A 19514-nucleotide genomic window follows, 5' to 3' on the forward strand; every position below is an offset into this window, starting at 1 on the left:
TTGGTCGCCAGCCAACATTCGCCTCGTGCGTACACCTTTTAAGTGTGTGTGTGAATTTCTGTAGTCCAACGATTCTCACCCATTTTGTCTTGTTGGCGCCAGCGAATGCAGAACAAACATTTCTTCAAATTTAAAAAGTAAAAATTTCACTACTAACAATTTAAAAATGTTCTTAAAACTTGCAAAGAAATTTGGAAAAGAAATATCACTGTTTTTGTTTTTAGGAGTAGGGTGGGAGTGTCATTGATAAAATTAGAGCGAGAGAAAGTTTTTCTTACAAAACCTTTCATTATTGAATCATGATTAATATCTCAATGATATGGATAAAAATGTTACAGTGATTTTTCTGAAATGGAATTTGCTTATGAAATTAAAAAGTAATTTGAAGTCTTCATAAAAACGGCATAAAAATTTGCCCAAAACTTCATGAAAGATATCATTAAGTCGAAAAAAATTAGAGCAGTTTATTAAAGCTTTGATGCAGATCGTTCAAGCGTCTTTACTAGGAGCATATGAGTTCCACAACATAGCCAATTTGATCGACCACGCTGGATTGTGCTCCCGGGGGCTTAAGGTTTTCGCCGCCATTCTAACCTAGTCCCCTTCTACCTTGGAAACTTTATAGCTTATGAACTTTTTCAGAGCACTCTCTGTCAGAATAGCTGGTTAAGGGAAAGTGGACTCAAGCTCAATTCCACCGATATCGAAATGGTGCCATTCACGGGAAAATCTTAGATAAAGCTTTTATGCTACCCTCTGTAAATTCTCTGAGCCTTACATTACTTATAGAGGAAACGGAAACTTACGGAACGATTCAGGAAAGCCACAACTTCGCTCTACGCCTGTAAAGCAGCAGTGGTGAAGCGAAGGGGTCTGAAACTGCACACAATACACTGAATGTACGCGACGGTTTTCCGACTCATCCTCTTCTATGGGATCACCGAATGGTGACCGACTCTAGAAAAGTTCACTTTTAGAAGCACATTGGAAAGGTAACCAAGCGCTGCCCCAAGTATTTCAATGGCAACTTTATTCAATCTTCATCCTACCGACCTTTATGGTAGCTTTCAACTCAGTTGCAACGTAATCAGATTGAATGCGGTTCACATTTATATAGATCTTAGGTTCGGTCACTCAACAATTGTGGGCACCATTCCAGCAGCCCTAAAAAAAAGACTGTGCTACACCAGCCAAATCTGTTGCTTCGAAAATATTGGTCAAATCTTGATAATAAGGTTAGTAGCAGAATTTACTCTAAAGACCTGGCCTTAATAGTGCCACATTTTCTCAACAGTCTGGAAACTGCGCAGCAGACAAGCTTGCATAGACATGGCACTGGCGCTCCCTGTCTTTGTGTAAACACCGATAAAAAATTGGTCAAAGAACGATGTGTGAAGGAACTAACCTGTTCTGTAACCAACCAGTTCTAGCCAAGTGACGATGAGAAAACACCTTTCACTCTGTTACGAACTGATCGCCCCATTATTAGCGCAGTGGTAGGAAGAAGTATAGGACACTGCTAACGATTTTTGTCGTGATAGTATAGGGCTCTATCTGTGCCGCTTTTTAGCTAATTTCGACTAGTTTCGTTAAAGTATCACACTAGTTCTATTACACGGTAAACTGAGGGAAGGAACAAGAGCTCGACAAAGTGGTAACACCATTGACCTAACAGGCCCCTCTGCTGGACTGTGCGGAGTGTGGCAACCACCGTAACCTAACCTGGCCTAACTTAATGAACTCTGCTATTTTTGACAAAGCCAACTATCAATTCTGTAAAAGCAATTTTATTGGTGGTGCATATACATATGTAGTTTTACAACCTTTAGGGTAACCTCCGACAAGGGTAACGTACTGGCAGCCCGCCGTTGAAGAAAAAACTCACTAAAGGTCATTGTGCTAGTGGCCAAAACAGAACTTAAGTAAAAGAACATACAACTACTAGCAAGCACTAATAAATCCTTATACATATACATACACTCATATGTACATTGTACATACATATGTACATATGTATGTATTTAATTGAGTTATGTTGAGGTTAAATATTTCCTAGGCCATTAATATTTGTATATGTGCTAGAAGTGCTCGTAAATAACCAAAACTGCTGCAGAGATGCCAAATTTGCAAACTAGCAGCATATTCTAAATATTCTTTATTCAAAAATGGTAAAACTTTGTACATACACTTCGTCTACCTCCGCCTCCTCTATAGCACATTTAATTGCACTGAAGGATACAAATTTGGCAATGACGTTGTTTGCATTGAGGCAACCCCCTCACTGCTGATGGTCTCGAACACAATGCTTGGCTAAAAACAAGTCTTGTCAAGTAACAATGGATGTAGGCTGCATTAAGTTGTGTCGCTTGCAGAACAGTATGGGAATAGTTCTGTTTGTGATGATACCCATCCAATAGGAAGCACATATGTATATGAAAAAGTACGCTTTATATATTTTCTGAGCTATTTTATGCATTTCTCAGCTTGACACATGCGATCACATAGCACAAAGTTTCAATTTAATTCACGGTGGTGTTGCTGGCGTTTCATTTTAGAGAGCCCTAAAAGTACTAATTTCAAAACAGTCTCGAAACGTATAGGTGGGAACTAATCCCGAATGTACTCGTCCAATTATGACTACTGTATGTGCTCACAGCAGATATGTAAGACATTACTTACACTATTGAGGGCATGGCAGCCAAAGTACGCTAACTCAACTTACCAAAAAAATAGAGATGTGACCTAAAAACTCTTAACTAGAAAGGTGCGGCTAATAGCCCGATCATTCCCCGATTAAATTTCTTATGATGTTATAGTAATCAACAGATAACTGCAATGAAATTTATTTGAATTTACCCTAAAAGTGTTATAAAAACCGTTGGTAATATTGTCTTATAATTTTTAATGTTTATTGCAGATAGGCTACTTTGCATCTCATCGCGGCAATTGTGAATATAGAAGTCTGTGCATTGTCTTACTTACTGCAGTCCTTCTTTTCGCTTGCCAAAAACATTTTTCTATGTCGGCTCCTGCGCTCGTTTCCATCCTTTCAAGTTATATTTTATTATTTTTACAAAACTTTACATTTTGTTTTTCTCCACGCTGACGCGCGCCGTTGTTGCCATATGTGTGTGTGTGGTTTTTTAATAGTTTTTTCTTATACCCGGTTCGTTGCTGTTATGGACACATTGGAGGCGAATAAGTTCTTGTCCCGTTTTTAGACATAGCAACGCATTAACGGTGGGCTAGATTATGAACTATACCTACAGAAATAAAAATTACGGAACATGAACCTTGTTGTTGTTGTTGTAACAGCAAAGAGGTTTTGGGGAATTTTAATGGAGTGAGAGTCCTTGGCTAGTTATAAATCTGGATCGTGCCGGCTACATACACCCGACTGTCCTGGGAACGATGGTCATATTCAACTATACTATAAATATGGCCTTTGTCTTCGCCATCGCTTCTCAGATTGAGTCAAAATGCAAATTGAATTCAGCAAACAACTTAGCCAAAAAATTATTTAGTTATCTTTACAACCCTAAATCCTTCAAGTTCCGGACGATTGCCAACACAAATTTATTTTGCGCTTTCTTCCGTGAAATATCCTTTTCTTAAAATTTTTGAATAAAAAAAAATTTTGTTCCCGAAAGCTTTTTAAAGTGTTTCTTACTTTCTCTGGCTTAATGAGACCCGACCTCGTAATGTTTCTATACCGCATGTTCTGCCTCATAGTCATCTTGGCAGAGTTGGAATATAGTATGTATGTACTCTGGATTTTCGTTGGCAAAGAAGTTTTGGAAAAATCGCGTAACACTTACCCTAGACTTTAAAACACATACCAAAAGACTTTAAAACACACCTTGGACTTGCTTTTAGGCTCGTGAGCTGTGAATCATCTCAGCTGATCCATTATCGATACATCTGAGACAAAAATGCGCCACCGACAATTGTCGTAAGCTGGGGGAAAAACAGAGATATGAACCTATATTGTATTATTCTCGAGGCACTACAAAAGTATTGGTTGTCGACGATACAACGTTCGCAATGCATGTCTTCAACTTGAGGAATAAATCTTTTGTCTACAATGTCCCAGATTCAGTTCGAGAGCTCATCAGCCAGTTCGCTTGCCCGAAGATCGCACTGTCCTAGTACTAAAATAATTGAAAATCCTGCATAATACCTGATGTTGTACATGCGTTTTCCCAGCCTTACTTTAATATGGAATCCGCATAATCAAAATCCGGTTTGGTTCCTCTGAGATTGCAAAACCCAGCGATAGAAACCTTGTCGCATTAGTGCCCATGTAAGATAACCTGAAGTTTACCTCCAGTTGCCATTCAGCATCACAAGGCATACTGCCGTTATACATATTTCTTCTTAAAAGAGTCTTTCATGTCAGTTTCCTATCCAGATATACTCCTGAATATTTCACGTCTACGGACTGCCGAAAGGCTTTTGGGCTTAGAAATACCACGGTTGTCTTGTTGGTATTGGCTGCAAGTCCCTAAAACTTGGACAATGCACCAGTCTTAAGTGTAGGAGTTATAAAATGTTGCCAATATGGTGTGCATATTAAAGTTATAACATAATTAGTGGGACTTTCATGTTTGGTATATTGCTCACATCAGGACTCGTAAATGGATTTACCAAGTACCTTCCATAAGTAAAATCCATATAAAATCGTTCCTATTTTTTAAGGAACGTAGAATATGAGGAACTCTTACACCAGTCTGGTTGCGAAGCAATTTCTTTAAACTTTTTTTAAAACACCTAAGTCAAAGCACTTACGATAAAAGTTAAGGGCATAGCGTTGACAAATATTAGTTTTCTTTAAATAAAAATGTACTCTGAAGTGTCTCTCTCGACATATATTTTTAACATATGTCCACTTAAAAGGTAGTCAAATACTCTGAAGACCGAACCTTTGTAACGGTTTAGAAAACATATTTCTCCCCATTTCTCTTATAGATACCATTGAAAGGAGAGAGCTTATCATAGTTTCAAGGACCCTACCACGTCTGGCAGTCAAGCACTTAAGGAAACAAGTACTATTGGCAAAGAGTCACTCAATGTCAGCGAAGACCCTCATCATGTATGAATTTCTTTGCTTCCAGATCCACTTCCACCTTAGTGACAAGATCGTGACCGGATCTCCCGATTTTGTATGCCTTCTGATTTATATTTAATGACCCTTTCCATAAATCGCCTGACTAAATCTTGAGTCTGGGTAAGTAGGAGTTGAGATGGTTACATTATCCAGATCGTAATTGGGCCAGAATTATGCGGGCCTCTCTCTGCAGTTGAAGCTGAAAATCGGCCACAGGTGGTGATTGGACTCTGATGACACCATTCACAGGATGGGAGTCTGTGTAGGGACTAAAATTCTCCGTGTTAATGCCAGTCCCTATAGTCCCGACAGTCGTGGGTCAAGAGGTTGTTGTACGTAGTGCTGGACCTTGCTGTTCAGTCCATAGATATGCCTTGTGAAGTGCCCAGGTGGATGGTTTCGCCTCGCTGTTCTGATGATCTCGTTTGTATCACTATATTAGGAACTGCTTGCTAAGAATAATGCTGTGCTCTCTTAATGGCAGCATTGGGGCCACACTATGAATGTGCTGTTCCTGGCGAAATTAGAAGTCATCCCGTAGCTGTCCGGAGTGCTGTGTTATGGCATGTCTGTATCTTGATCCACTGTGTCGTACTCGTCCTCGGCGACCATACGGGCGATACATAATTTAGATCCGGCCGGCCAATTGCCTTGTATGTTTTCAACAACGTTTCTTTATCTTTGCCCCAACTGCTACCGGGGAACCATTTGGGGACTTTGCTGCGGATCTGTACTTTGCTGGCAATTGCGGTTGTGTTCGCCGAGAAAGAGTGCAGGCTGTCGAATGTTATTCCGAGGATTTCTCGGTTATTCACAGTCAGAATTGCTACGCCGTTGCCTTGAATACTCCGCTGTAGTCCGACCGCTATCGTGTCGGTGGTAAAAATAGTTGCAGAGGATTTCGTAGGAGAGAGGGATAGGCTTCGTGCAGTGAAGATGCGAGAAAGTTCGGAGAGGTAACCGTTTACTTTGAAGCACAGGTAATCAATTCTATTGCCGCCGGATGCCAATACCTAGCTAATTATTCCAAAGCAACTCAGAAACGCAGCAAAGTTAGGGTATTTAAAAAAAAGATAATAAACTGACTGAACGTTGCGAGATGAACAAAAATAACGGGGAATGTATTTTTATTCTTCGCACGTCAAATTTTAGCTTTCATTTAGGTTAGGTCAACGGAGCAGTCCAGAGCTAGGCTGATCGGGGTTTTAATGCTTTGTTGGGAAGCATTCTGGAATATGTTTTTGTTTTTTTTCTAAGTTCAGCGCTCCGCCACCGGACTACTTTTCATAGCCAACTAAAATTCTCATTACCTCATTTGTCGCCCCTTTAATTGTCGATGTACGATGAATTTGCCTAAAAACGCTCAATTGTTGCCCACTGTGCCACCAGCCGTTCCAAGTCGCTGCCGGTGCTTAACGCTTCGTCTAGCCGCGTCGCATCCGCACACATGTCTACTAACTAACTGGTTGGATGGCTGCTATGAGCTCTAAGGCGGTCTGGCGCGCGTCTACAGCGCTCATACTTACATACTTACGTACATATATACATACATGAATGTATGTGAATGCATTTTTATGTCTCTATTATTGGCAGCCGTCTTGACACCATTGCCACAGTGCGCAACGCTGGCGTGGAGTGCGCGGTATTCAAGACACTGGCGACAACGTTGACACGTTTTACACTTTGTTTGTCGCAAATAACAGAGGACTTTTGCATTTCCAGACATTTGCTTTGATTTATAGAAAAATGTTGCAACTAATGCTCATCTGATTGAGTGTGTAGATGTACATAATATGCACGTGTGCAATTGTGTGTATGTGTGTGCGCGGCGTATATGCCAACGCGCGAATTCCACGGGGCATGACGACGCGCCTTGGCGTTGCAATGCGCTTTATTTTCGTACGGAAGTAACCTTGAGCCAAATAAACTAAATTCCTTTTTTTCACTTTACTATCTGCTTTGTTTTTATTTTTGTAGACACTCCGAGTGGGCATAAATAAATTGTTGCCGACTTCATTCACTGGTAGATACAAAGCGGGCACAGATTGTGTAAAGCAAGCGGCGACAAGGACGTGCGCTGTACGTGGCAAGGCTTTTGCAAAATATATACATACTTAGTTAGCGGCGCTTTACGACAGTCGGTGCTGGCGCGTCAATGTGGAAGAGACAAATTCCAAGGGGCTTGCGTCTAGTGGGTTTGATACATACAAAGACGATAAATGCAACATAGCCAATGAATGCAGACGTACGCACGATGCGTTAAATCATTAAAAACACATATCAGCGCGATGGCAGCACAAGCAGATTCGCAGCGCCTGAAGGAGACAGAGACAGCCCACATGGATGGTAGTGTTGCAACAGTATTAAAGTCAATGTCAACTTCACCTGCAGCACAGCGACAGGAACAGCTGCAACAGCAACAGCAACAGCAACTCAAGCAGCACAGGAAGCCAAAGTCACAGATACATTCGCAACCAAAGAGATTCAATTCATCCTCTTTGTTAGACATTGCTGGCATTGACGCGCATGCAAATGCACCCGATAAAGCGTTTGCAAATGGAATTACTCCCGGCGCTACTGTGCCAACGATTCTGCAGCCACAGGCACCGTGCAATTCGGGCGTCTCTTTGAGCTCATTCCCCGATGCGGCTATAGTGCTGCGCGTTCCTTCCACCCTATACACCACGAATGCCGCCGCACAATTGCATTTGCCGCTAGCTCCAGCATCAACGGCAGCGTCTACGACCTGTGAACCGCCTGCAGCAGCCGTAGCTACTGTTGGACCGGAAACGCTGGCGACAACTCAGAGCACATGTCGCACTGTCTGCTCGCTGGTCGCTTTGGGGATAGAGCCTGTTGCAATGGAGGGGCACGGCCACAAAGAGCCTTTGGCTGACTATCAACGCTGCTGTTGGCCGCCGCCACTATTTATTATACTGGTGTCACTGCTGGAGGTGAGTTTGCGAAAATTACGTTTTAATTTGATGCTGAGATTTTTTTGCAGGCGCTTTCATTTTGGACATACATATGTATGGTAGACATGGATTTTTTGCATTGCATTTGCTTTAAAAATTCATTTATTCCGGCGCATCTGCCGAGCTTGTTGCTGGTACGGCCAATGTTTGAACAAAGCGAGTAGTGTAAAAAAACAAAAAATAAAATAATTAATGCTACAGCAAGGACGAAAATTAAATACGAACGTTCAAAATTCATGCTTCCCATTTCGACCAGCACCGCGTTTGGCGGAACTCACTGCTCAAAACTACAAGTTGTTTTTTTTTGTTTGTTCGCCTGGTAATAATGCTTCGGGTGCTGATATCGAGCTGCTGGCCGAATTCACTTGCAGCCATACCTACACAAGAAATTTTTCTCTCTGCCAAAAAATGCCTTAATTAAACCTACCGTAAGTCTACACTATGCATTTAACATCTCTAGCTTTGCGATGGAAGCAGGCTGCGTGGGCTAGCAGTTTTAAGTTATAACAAATAAAGGAGATTTAATTCAAGCGTAATACGAGTATACAGATATGTGTACTTATTGTGAACAGCACAGTTTTGTCAAAAGTTGGCTGTGTCAAGCTTATCTTTAACATTTCTGAAGAATACAGTTTTTTGGTGAAATGTTACTCTATATAGTACTAGCCGGCCTCGTATGCGCGAGGCTTCGCCTTTAACAAAAAATGCTCTCGCATATTATACATACATAATTTTGAAATAGGTGGCAACTCCACTCAAACAAAAAATAAAAACTTATTGCATTCTTTCACTTGGCACCTCAGTTCTTAGTCCAACAAACGGTGAAGATCTTACGATTTTTAAAAAGTGGCAACCCTACTCAAAAAGTAATCCATTATTGAACATCTAAAAGCCGAGCCCTTTTATTTGACACCTCATTTCTTGTTATCCAACGAACAGTGCGGATATAAGAATTTTTTTGACAGGTGGCAACTCTATAAGAATTTAAAGTACTAAAGATAATATCCCTATCGATACAAATTATACTTAAGAAATCTCGTATAAATCTGTTCAGTAAGTTTTGAGATTAGCGGAGTCAAAATATCTCGACTCTCCTTTATACTATGTATATAAGATAGTAATTTTTAAATAAGTGGCAACGCTATTCAAAAAATTAAAGCTTTTGTACATGCGAAAGCCAGGCCCTTTCATTTGGTGTATCATTTCGTAATCCAAGGAATGGCGAAAATCTTTTAACTTTTTAATAGGTGGCAACCTTATTCAGAAAAATAATACATTATTGCATATGTAGAGGCTAAGTCTTTTCGTTTGACAGTGACGATGTAGAACCGTTGCCTACGCTTATTATTATTGAATATATTAATTTTATTAACAGGTGGCAGCCCTATTCAAAAAACATTAGCTTTTTCCTAGAGGCCAAAACATTAAATTATTTTTATTTTCACTTTTAATTCAACATAGATTGATTAAAAGAAAAATACTGATAAAAAATAAGATATTTCACACAAACGCGGTGGAGATTTTGAAATTCCTGCCCATACTATTTTGTTTGTAAGTTAAATTTTAGTGACATTGTGCTGCTAGGCAGTGTCACACGATTGGGTATTTGCCCGAAGTTGGTGCAAATCGTAACCCAACTGTGGGAATACCCAAATATTTTTCCTTATCCCAATCACGAAAAATAATTTGTTGAAATATTTCAATACAAGAAAGACAAATTGTCAAAATTTTTTTATTTTGTACCAATAGCCTAATGTAAAAATGCACAAATCTGTACAAATGCACCAATCAAATGACACTACCTGAAAAAATGTATGCAATTAAAAAAAAAAAAAACAAATTTCGTAAAAATCTCGAATTTTTAATTTGATTCTGAGTATGCAGTTTTGTAGCCCATCGAATTCTAGTAGCATAAAGTACATGTTTGAAATGGCTTAAAATTAGGTTGATTTTTTAGAATTTTTAAAAAAGCTCGAAATGTGTACGAAAGTTTGTTGAATTTTTTAAATATGGCACAAAGTTGGAAACCTGGATTTACACGGGTTTTGTTAAAGAATGAACCTATAATTTAATTTAATAAAATCTCATTTTATTAGTAACAAGAATTTTTGATAGCTTGAAAACTGATTTGCTAGGCTTTTTGGTAGGTACCCAAAAATATTTTAAAGTGGCAAGGTGGGATATACATACATACATCTCCATTTGGAACATGCTCAAGAGCATTTCTTCATAAATTTTGGACTATCGTGCCACAATAAAAGAATGAACAAAATCTTTCAAACTGTCTTTCAATTGTCTTACAAAAGACTGGCAACCATTTTAGCCAGAATTGCACTGTTATTTCTTTCGGGGATTTTGTCTATTTAAAGTTAGTAGGGGAGGAAACCCTATGCATTCCTTTACTGGTTTTCAATGTGAAATTCAGTTTACGAAGTTAACTCGCAAAATTCACATTGAAACGATTACGTCAACGTTCTAATAAAAGAAAAAGTTAAACAATTTTCAGAAAGTGTTCGTTTCGGGTAAACTTAGTTTAAAAGAAGCGCCTTTTAGTGTATTAAAACTATCTCCTAATAACGGCAATTGCGAAGTTACCGCAGCAGCGTCATTGAACTTCAGTGCTACGGTCGGTGCGGTGCGTTGAAATTGCCTTTTGGGCGGAGCAGGGCGTGAATTTGTTGCAGAGAAGGGCAACCAGACACTCTATGTACGTACGGTTTATTTGAATTGAACTTTCAAAGTTGCTCCACAACACTTTGCTAAAAAAGAAAACAAACCAAATACATATATACATATATACATACACACATATGTACATAAATAAACAAATGTTGGCAGCTAACTCCAGTGAGCTCATATTTCATCAGAGCCATTGTGCAAAAATGGGCAAAATGAAAAAGTCATTTGGGGAGGTGGGCTGCTTGTGTAGTGGCTGAAGTATTCCAAGTAATGTCTGTCATAGTCTGTGTTGTGACCAGTGTTGCCACGGACACATTTTTTTACGTACCTAAATTTCCTACCAGATCCAACCAAAACCTATGATTTTTTTTTAGTTTTTAATATATTTTTGTTTTCAATATCCAGTTTACTAAAATGTAGATAACAAAACATTTAGTAAAACTAAAACGCAGCTGGTACAAAAAAAAAAAATAACTGTGTATAACAATTAATTTTTCTGTATAGGCTTATACAAATCACTCTTTACACATACATACATAATATTATTATTGTTATTGTTGAGAAGATCTGTTGTGCTAAACCCAGCCCACAAAACCTGCAATCCATCTATAAAGAAAGCCCTATTTTATTCAAATTGTACCTTAACTTGCAGTGTCCTGTCAGGATGCCAGTAAGAGTTCTAAGACTATACCGTGGTAAGTTCATGAAGTCTTTCCGAATTCTTCCTTCAAGGACTTATGAATCTCTTTGATTGTCTCATTCCTTTTGACTTCCGCCAGTGGGCAGCAATTTTAAATTCTTTCCAGCCCCTAAGTAGTTCTGCAATGTATCCTTTAGATGTACCCTTCATCTACCGGCACCCACCACAGCGTTACGCCATTGTGGGCACCCAAGTTGTTCTGTAGAGTTTTACAGCTGAATGCACCGGTGAAATGTTCGTGTAAGCAAGGTTGCTAAAACTGTTTAAAGATACATATTTTCCGTTTTTTTTTCGCTAATAACTATTATTGTCACAGAACCTACCAAAATCCATTCTAGCCTACCAACCAACCAAATGGATAAAAACCTACCAGTTTTGGTAGGAAAAGCTCATGTGTGGCAACACTGGTTGTGACCCACAATGGCTTGGTAACTGCCGTTGTAGTGGCAATAATACACGCAAAAACGTACAATTTTACAGGGCCATTCAAATGTGCAGTACGCCTCGAAGCGAAAACTATAGATACGTAGTAGTAATGCCAGCACATCCATTCATCCAACTGTACGTCCGTCCGTCAGTCCATCTGTACATTGTAAGTGCATATATGTATGTATACATACATAGTTTAGTGCGTAAAAGGGGTGCAAATGTCTATGTTTATACGAGTTAATATTACATTTCATAGTCTAGCACTTGTCTGCCCAATGGAAATAGTAAGTGCAGTTATATTCTTTGAGTAGTTGGGGGCAAGGGGCCATTTGTTGGCTCAACTATCTGCCGCAATAACCGACTGCATATACAGTAAGCGTCAAAAATATGAATACCCTAACGTTTTGACGATTTTCTTTTTTTATATTTTCCATACCAAAGTTTTATTATTTTTTTCATCCAACAGCAAAAACAAGCAGAATCAATTTTTTAACTTTCACATAGAACTCGGGAAAATTAAAGAATAACAAAAAAAAAATTGCATAAAATTTTCAACTTTTCTTTCCGGTTTCTTAGAAAAATTTTGATTATGCAGTTTTGTAGCCCATTAAATTCTTGAAAGATGCAAGTTTCAAGTCTAAAAAATAACCATTGATTTTTGAGGTATTTTTTTTTTTTGGCGAGGGTGTTGCCCATTTTCTTCCATATAAAAATAGATTTTGTTCATGCATTAAAATTTAATGGGCTACAAAAATGCATACTCAAAACTTGTCAAAAATATTGAATTGAAAAGTTGGAAACATTTTGATGAAAGTTTTTTGATATTTCTTGAATTTTCCCGAGTTCTATGTGGAATTGAAAAAATGATTCTGCTGGTTTTTGCTGTTAAATGAACTATGTATATCTTTATAAAAACAATAAGAAACATTTTGTATGCAAAATATAAATAAAAAATATCGTAAAAACTTCAGGGTATTCACATTTTTGACGCTGACTGTACAAGTAAATACATGGTGGAAATGAAATTTGAAATTGACCCCAGCGTTAGTACGTGTTTGTATGCGTAGTTAAAGCGATCCTTCCGCTACTACAATAAAAATTGTTTCAAAAACTGTGTCCACTGTGCTCCTCGTCGCTCTCTTCGATGACAAAACTGCTATTTTGAGTTTCCCTGCATACTTGCCCGCGACACAAGGCAATCAAAAACAGTAATGTCTGACATGGTGTCTCGCCAAGACGCGTTTCGACTCCAACTACTTTTTTCAGTTTTGCAGACAAGTCGTCTTGTCGTACTCGTATTCCCTTGCTGTTCATGCTGGGTGTGATGGTGGTGGCATGATGACGTGATGGCATGCAACTTTACGATTTCAATTGTTGGGGGTTGCACTACGCTCCTTTTATGATGTGCCATTCATTTTTCATCACTTTTCTACGCTTTATTTTGTAATCAGGAAATTGTTCGGGGAAAATACGCTGGCATCCATTGCGAATTTTCGCATTTGATAAATTTATACGCCTTTTACATCTCGCAATTTCGATGCGTTTTAATGTTTGATGTCTGAGAGAAGCTCATAGCAAAAGGCCTACATACGAGGGTGGCACAAATTATTCTATTTAGATAATTTTTTGTTTTTGGAAAATGTGATAAAGACTTTCCTGGTTACATTTCCACTACGAGAAGGATATTTTATTGATATCATTTAAAATAGATTTCTCGAAAATTGTATCGAAGTATTTTTTTTTTATATCGTTATCGATATATCATTGATACATATAGGTATCGAAAGTAAGACGATAGGTATGTGTGTATTCCGACCACGATAAAAGGGTCATGTCGTGCCAAGCGGTCGGGGGAAAAACGTGATGTTTTGCAATTCGTTCATATTTTTGGTAATCTTAATTGATAACCAGCACATTTACAGAGTCAAGTCGCAGATTATTAGCTGTTAAATTTGTTGTGCTTTCCTCCCAACTCCAGCCGAAGTTCAATTTCTTCTCAGTGCTATTTATTTTGACTTAATATTTTGTTAAAAATACCTTTAAAAACCTCTTTCCCTTGCTAGCGTCCTTTTTTATTTACTTTCACATTTGACATTTCTCCTCTTCTTCGCAAAAATAATCGCTAAAACTAGGTTGGCCACTGAAAAGTTAATCTGGAAAAACTAGGAACCAGTAACAAAGTTACATTGTGGTGTATTCCTGGCCTGGACCGGGCTTGATCGGCCTTCAGCCTTTCTGTGATACATTCAGAGGATATACAGCAAAGCTCCAAAGGAGATGGAAGGACTCGCAAATTTCAACCCCATTGGCAAAGGACAAACGGCAAAAGGCAATCCAAATGAGCGATTGTCAAACCTTAGCAGTGGGGGTTTAAGAACTCATACCGGGTACCTGAAAGGATACTACAGGCTGAGGTACCATCTACAAAAATTAAATTTCCTCCCCCAGCTTACAAAACCTTTAGTTCCTTTCCTCAGAGCATACATATGTTTTTTGATTGCCCTTCCCCCCTTTCAGTGTATTTTTGCCATCAAAAAGCTTTTCCATTTGCCGTTCGGAAGCGGCATAAAAAGGTACATAGGTCCATCCACTTATGTTATAAGGAGGAGAAGCTCGGCCTAGCACTTAGCATGCTACCAAACCCAATTCTTTTTCAATTCACCCTCGTGCTCATGCTATAAGAGTATAACCTTTAATGAAAAAAGAAATAAGAAAATAATTGGAATTCGCCAGTAGAGAGATTCCAGTTTGCTTTTATACCAATTTTATTAGATAAGTATAGTAGATCATTAATCAATATAGATTAATTTGATGAAGTATTTATTGCAGAAAGAAGTTTTATACTTCTCATTTCTGTTATCTGCTTTCTTGTAATACCAAGAGGTTAAACAAATTTACAAAGTAGTGGATTCTAGTAAACATTCATCCACAACAAAACTTATAATGCGTTATCAAGGAAGATTTGTACAATATATGTATGTATGTACATAATTATATTAGACTGGTTATAAAAAAATCGGAATTTTTTTTTCAAAATTACCCGTGAAACCTTTTCATAACTCCTTTTTAAGTTAGCGTATCGGAATGAGCGATATATATATATTTTTTAAGGAAATCGAAGGATGTAGCAATGAGCCTCTTATTTCTTTCCTCTCCTCTTTCTTTCTGGTAAGGGCCCTTCCCGCAGATTTGTTTAATGTCAATAGTTCCTCATTACAACTTTTATTGAGTCTCGGCCAGAGCGATCTTAAGCTATTACAGTCGTCCCGATTGATCGAGAGGTCATTATTTACAGCTGTGATATATTCTGCAATCCCCCTTTGCAGAAAATACATCGGTGGTGGTAGGGAGTCATCCGTTTCGCTAATTTTCATTTGCGAACCGTATCAAGTCATATCATCTGCCTTTTCGTTCCCTTATATATTGCTACGCCCAGGAACCTAACAGAGAGAGGTTTTAACGTGACTCAGTGAAGCCATCGTTGCACAACATTTCCGATATGCATTCGGCTTTACCACCCTGGGGCCTAATATTCTCAATGCCACCTGGCTGTCAACGATTGCAGTAACGTTGCCTGACAGAGACTTAATTACCGTTTGAGACAAGCCGCCCTTTCTATAGCAAAGATATTCGGCTTATTTAGAGGTCCTTGGAGTACAGACTCGAGCCGACTCCTTTTTCCAACTTTGATGCAACAATGTAGATGGGAATACCATCATTTACCGACAGGAGGCCACCTTCCCAATCCTTCTGTGTTGGAAAGTGTATGAAAACCTTAAAGCTAAAAACCCAGCATGACGTGAGGTAGTCAGTTTCGTTGATTTCGTTACTCCGTCGGTACTTATATGCCGCTGAATTTGAGCGATAGCCGAGGTTATATTGATTTTAAGGGCATCGTTAGATTGGGGATTATTAGCGTAGATCTTAGAAATGTCCACAAAAGCGTTTAATATAGGGTAAATCAACACTCAAAGCTGGCGTTTGTATATTTTTTCCCTCATTTCATATAAGGCTATGAGGAGTGTTGGGGGGTAAGGAGTGAATCGGCTCGTACTGTGGCCGCGTTAGACATAATTTTTTCTCACGCCTTCTGGAAATAACATCACATTCGACCGAAGATGTAAGTTGCTTTTTTGGTCTAGTTGCAGGAGATAAACAGTTTGTGCAAGTCGATCCGTCATGTACTACGGGTATGCCATACAACATATTGTCGTCTTTCCTGCGCACACATTTATCATAAAAAAAAATAATTTCTCATTTTCATTCGCCTCTTAGCCACTCTTTTATTTATCCACCGATTTTCTTCGTTGGTAGCTTGTTTTTTTCGTAAAAGAAAGGCTTTAATACAAATGAAAAAATTTACAAAAATTTGTTATTTTTTAATTTTTTCCCTGTTAAAGTTTGAATTTTTTTCATACAATATCCACACAAAATAACCAAAAATTTTGATCCGATACGGATTTTCTGAAAACGGTATCGTGAAACAGAGATCTAAATTTAGTTTAAGTGTTTGGCTTACTTAAAGCATTTTTGCCTTCCTATTGTGTGCCTTAATAGGTCATACTTTTCAAATTGCGTGATTTCCATTATATACATTCGGGTGGTCCTTATATGTAGGAAGCCAATTTTTACATCAGATTTCCTAAAGATCAACCCCTACGTCGATGCTACTGTAGTCGAAAATATCACATATAAATTTTGGTCCCGATTGGGGACCGTTAAGGCGTGTCGCACAGGGGACAAAGTTAAGATACCTCTATGGAGACTCAAAAAAGTCAAATTATTTTTTTTTTTCACCTAATACCCAATATCCAGATTACCCTATGAAAACGTCTTAAACGACTGCAATCGGGACCAAAATTTACATGCGATATCTTTGACTTTAGTAGTATCGATTTTGGGTATTAAATGAAAAAAATATTTTTAATTTTTTGAGTCTCCATAGAGGCTTTGAGCCTTTGACCCCTTTACGACATGCCTTAACCGACTTCAATCGGAATCAAAATTTATATGTGATATCTGTGATCGTGGTATTGTCGATTGAGGGTGAGGCTGAAAAAAGGCGTTCAATTGATGTTTTAAGGACCACTCTAATATACATAAATACACATATAATTATATGATTTTCGGAAATCAAATATTATATTCGTGGTCAGTGACTCCGAGAGTTCTTTGGTATCAAGTTTCATAACAATCTATAATTATTTAAAAAAAATCGTCGGTCGTATTGGATCCGCAATTTTGAATTTTGAAAATTTAATATCAGTTTCGAAATCAGCGACGACGGATGCCCCTGGATACCGAGTTTCATAAAAATCAATAATTTTTTTAAAAAATCGTCCGCCACGTTTCGAAATCAGTGATAACAAAAAGCCTTAAATACCAACTTCCATTGAAATCTGTCAAATACTTATGGAGTAAACATTTTTTTCGTCCTATATTCTTGATTCGTCCCTATGTGTGCCTGTGCAGCAGAGAGGGTACCAGTTTGGTTGTATGAAACGTATTTTTAGGTACAAATTCGAACAGACATTTCACGAACTCAATGCTGATAATTGAATGTTCGGGTTTCTTTGAGTTTGTTTAATCTTTAATGCCAAGTTCGATAGGTTTCATCATTTTCCGTCCTTTCAGAGTTGAGAACATTTATATGATTTAAAGCATTTTCAATGACTTTATGTAGAGTGAGATTAAAAAATTAATTAAACAATATATAAGCAGTGGCAAAAAAATAATAATTGAGATCCGATTTTACTGAAATTTGCCATGTAGTACCTTCGCCTAGGAATGAAGAGAATTTCCTCGCCCACTACGCTAATACAATTTAGTTCTTATAAATGGATGGAAATTTAAGGTTTTCCGAGTTTCCGCCATGTACTGTAGTGGGGCGTGGCAGTTTGCCAATTTATGCAATTTTTCAGATTTCCTAATTCAAACACTACCGAAGTCAACCTCATTCAACGCTCTGCTCCCGACAACTAAAATTGCATAACCGTACTTTGTATTTAGACAATAAGCATGCACTTTGCGTAACACAATGAATTTCCCACATTCAACAGAGATTTCCCAACAATATTTCCATGCAAACAAACAGCAGTCATCTTCAATTTCAACATTTATTGCATCTTAGTTTTCCGCCTTCATTCATTTGAGCTTCCTCTTCTTCTACTACTTCTTTTTCCTCACATTTCAGATTGTCGTCTTCATCTACGATTACATGACAGTCCAACTGTTAGCGGCAGCAGCGGCGATGGTGCCAAGGGGGACATTCATCGAAATCAACGTCAACAAGCAATTCGTAGCGAGTGAGTCGTCGCTTATCTATCGGCCAGATCGTCGCCTAGAGATGTGGCGTTACGTCTCGTACATGTTGTTGCACGCGAATTGGTTTCATCTGAGCTTCAATGTAGTCGTACAGCTGGCGTATGGGCTGCCCTTGGAGGTGGTGCACGGTTCGACGCGCGTTGCCATCATCTATTTGGCGGGCGTATTTGCCGGCTCGCTGGGCACCAGTGTCGTTGACTCGCAAGTATATTTGGTGGGCGCAAGCGGTGGCGTTTACGCGCTATTGGCCGCACATTTAGCGAATATTCTGCTCAATTTTGGTCAAATGCGCTATGGCATGCTGCAGCTGGCGCGGCTCATTGTACTAGGTAAGTGATGAAATTACCGTTAGAATTCGTTATGATTGTGGACTATGAAGGTCATTAGTGTTTAATGTGCTGACTCTGTATTTAAAATTACAATAATGCAAATTTAATGTGAACGCAGCAAAATAATTTTCAAATTTGCGAAACAAACCATATTTAATTGGTGTCTTTGATATTGCAAACCATTAACGCGGATATGCAATAAATCATTTTAACACATTTTTTAATTAATTTATCTGTTTTTGGTCTCACTTTTATTTCAACAGTTTCCTGTGACCTGTGCTATGCAGTCTACACCAAATACCAGTACAGCAGTAAAGTCGCCTATTCAGAGGCCAAAACACTATTACCGTCAGTATCGTATGTTGCGCACTTGACTGGCGCGTTGGCGGGCTTCACAATGGGTTTGCTGGTTTTGAAGAATTTCGACAATTCGAAAGCTGTGCAGTCGAAGCATTTGTGGTGGTTGGCATTGGGCGTCTATTTGGCTTTTACGATATTCGCGATTGCGTTCAACCTCATCAACACGGTCACTGGGCAACGGCTCGAGGAGGAGAGTGAAACGGTTACGCAACATTTACTTCATAATTTGGGCATTTCATAAGCTCATGCCAAAGCTTATGTAATAAGACAATATGTAGCTTAATAATTATGTTAGTTTATTATTTGTAATCAAAGAGCTCTTTGCTAATACATATGCATGTTTAAAGTTACTATTCGTTTTTATTTGGTAAAAATTTGTGTAAAAACCGAAAGTTTTTCATTTATCCTTATAACAAACCCCAAAAGCTACATTTTAAATACATACACTTGTTGAAGTGAAACTTCTTTAGCGGCGGTTGGTTGGTTGGGAGTAAATTGGCAAATTCAACAGAAATTGCACACGGAAATGGTGCAACGGAAATGGTTGGGACTGAAACAAGTGCTTCTTGTGTGTATGGACATGGTATTAATAAAAATCAAGTTTCAAAGAA

At 38.5% G+C, this 19514-nt stretch overlaps 1 protein-coding gene across 1 annotated transcript in view; it reads left to right on the forward strand.

Annotated features, from left to right (window-relative positions):
- Window positions 1-19237, forward strand: part of LOC118747338 (protein rhomboid-like) — a 124478-nt gene extending 105241 nt beyond the window's left edge. Inside the window, exons 2-4 of the mRNA XM_036481381.1 lie at window positions 7085-8061; window positions 18084-18543; window positions 18807-19237. Of these exons, the coding sequence (XP_036337274.1) occupies window positions 7345-8061; window positions 18084-18543; window positions 18807-19144 (1515 nt within the window). The 5' untranslated portion in view covers window positions 7085-7344 and the 3' untranslated portion in view covers window positions 19145-19237. The remainder of the gene's footprint in view (window positions 1-7084; window positions 8062-18083; window positions 18544-18806) is intronic.
- The last annotated feature ends 277 nt before the right edge of the window (window positions 19238-19514 follow it).

This window comes from Rhagoletis pomonella, unplaced genomic scaffold (genome assembly GCF_013731165.1).
Source record: "Rhagoletis pomonella isolate Grant_MI unplaced genomic scaffold, Rhpom_1.0 Rhpom_scaffold_00011, whole genome shotgun sequence".
Classification (NCBI taxonomy): Eukaryota; Metazoa; Arthropoda; class Insecta; order Diptera; family Tephritidae; genus Rhagoletis; species Rhagoletis pomonella.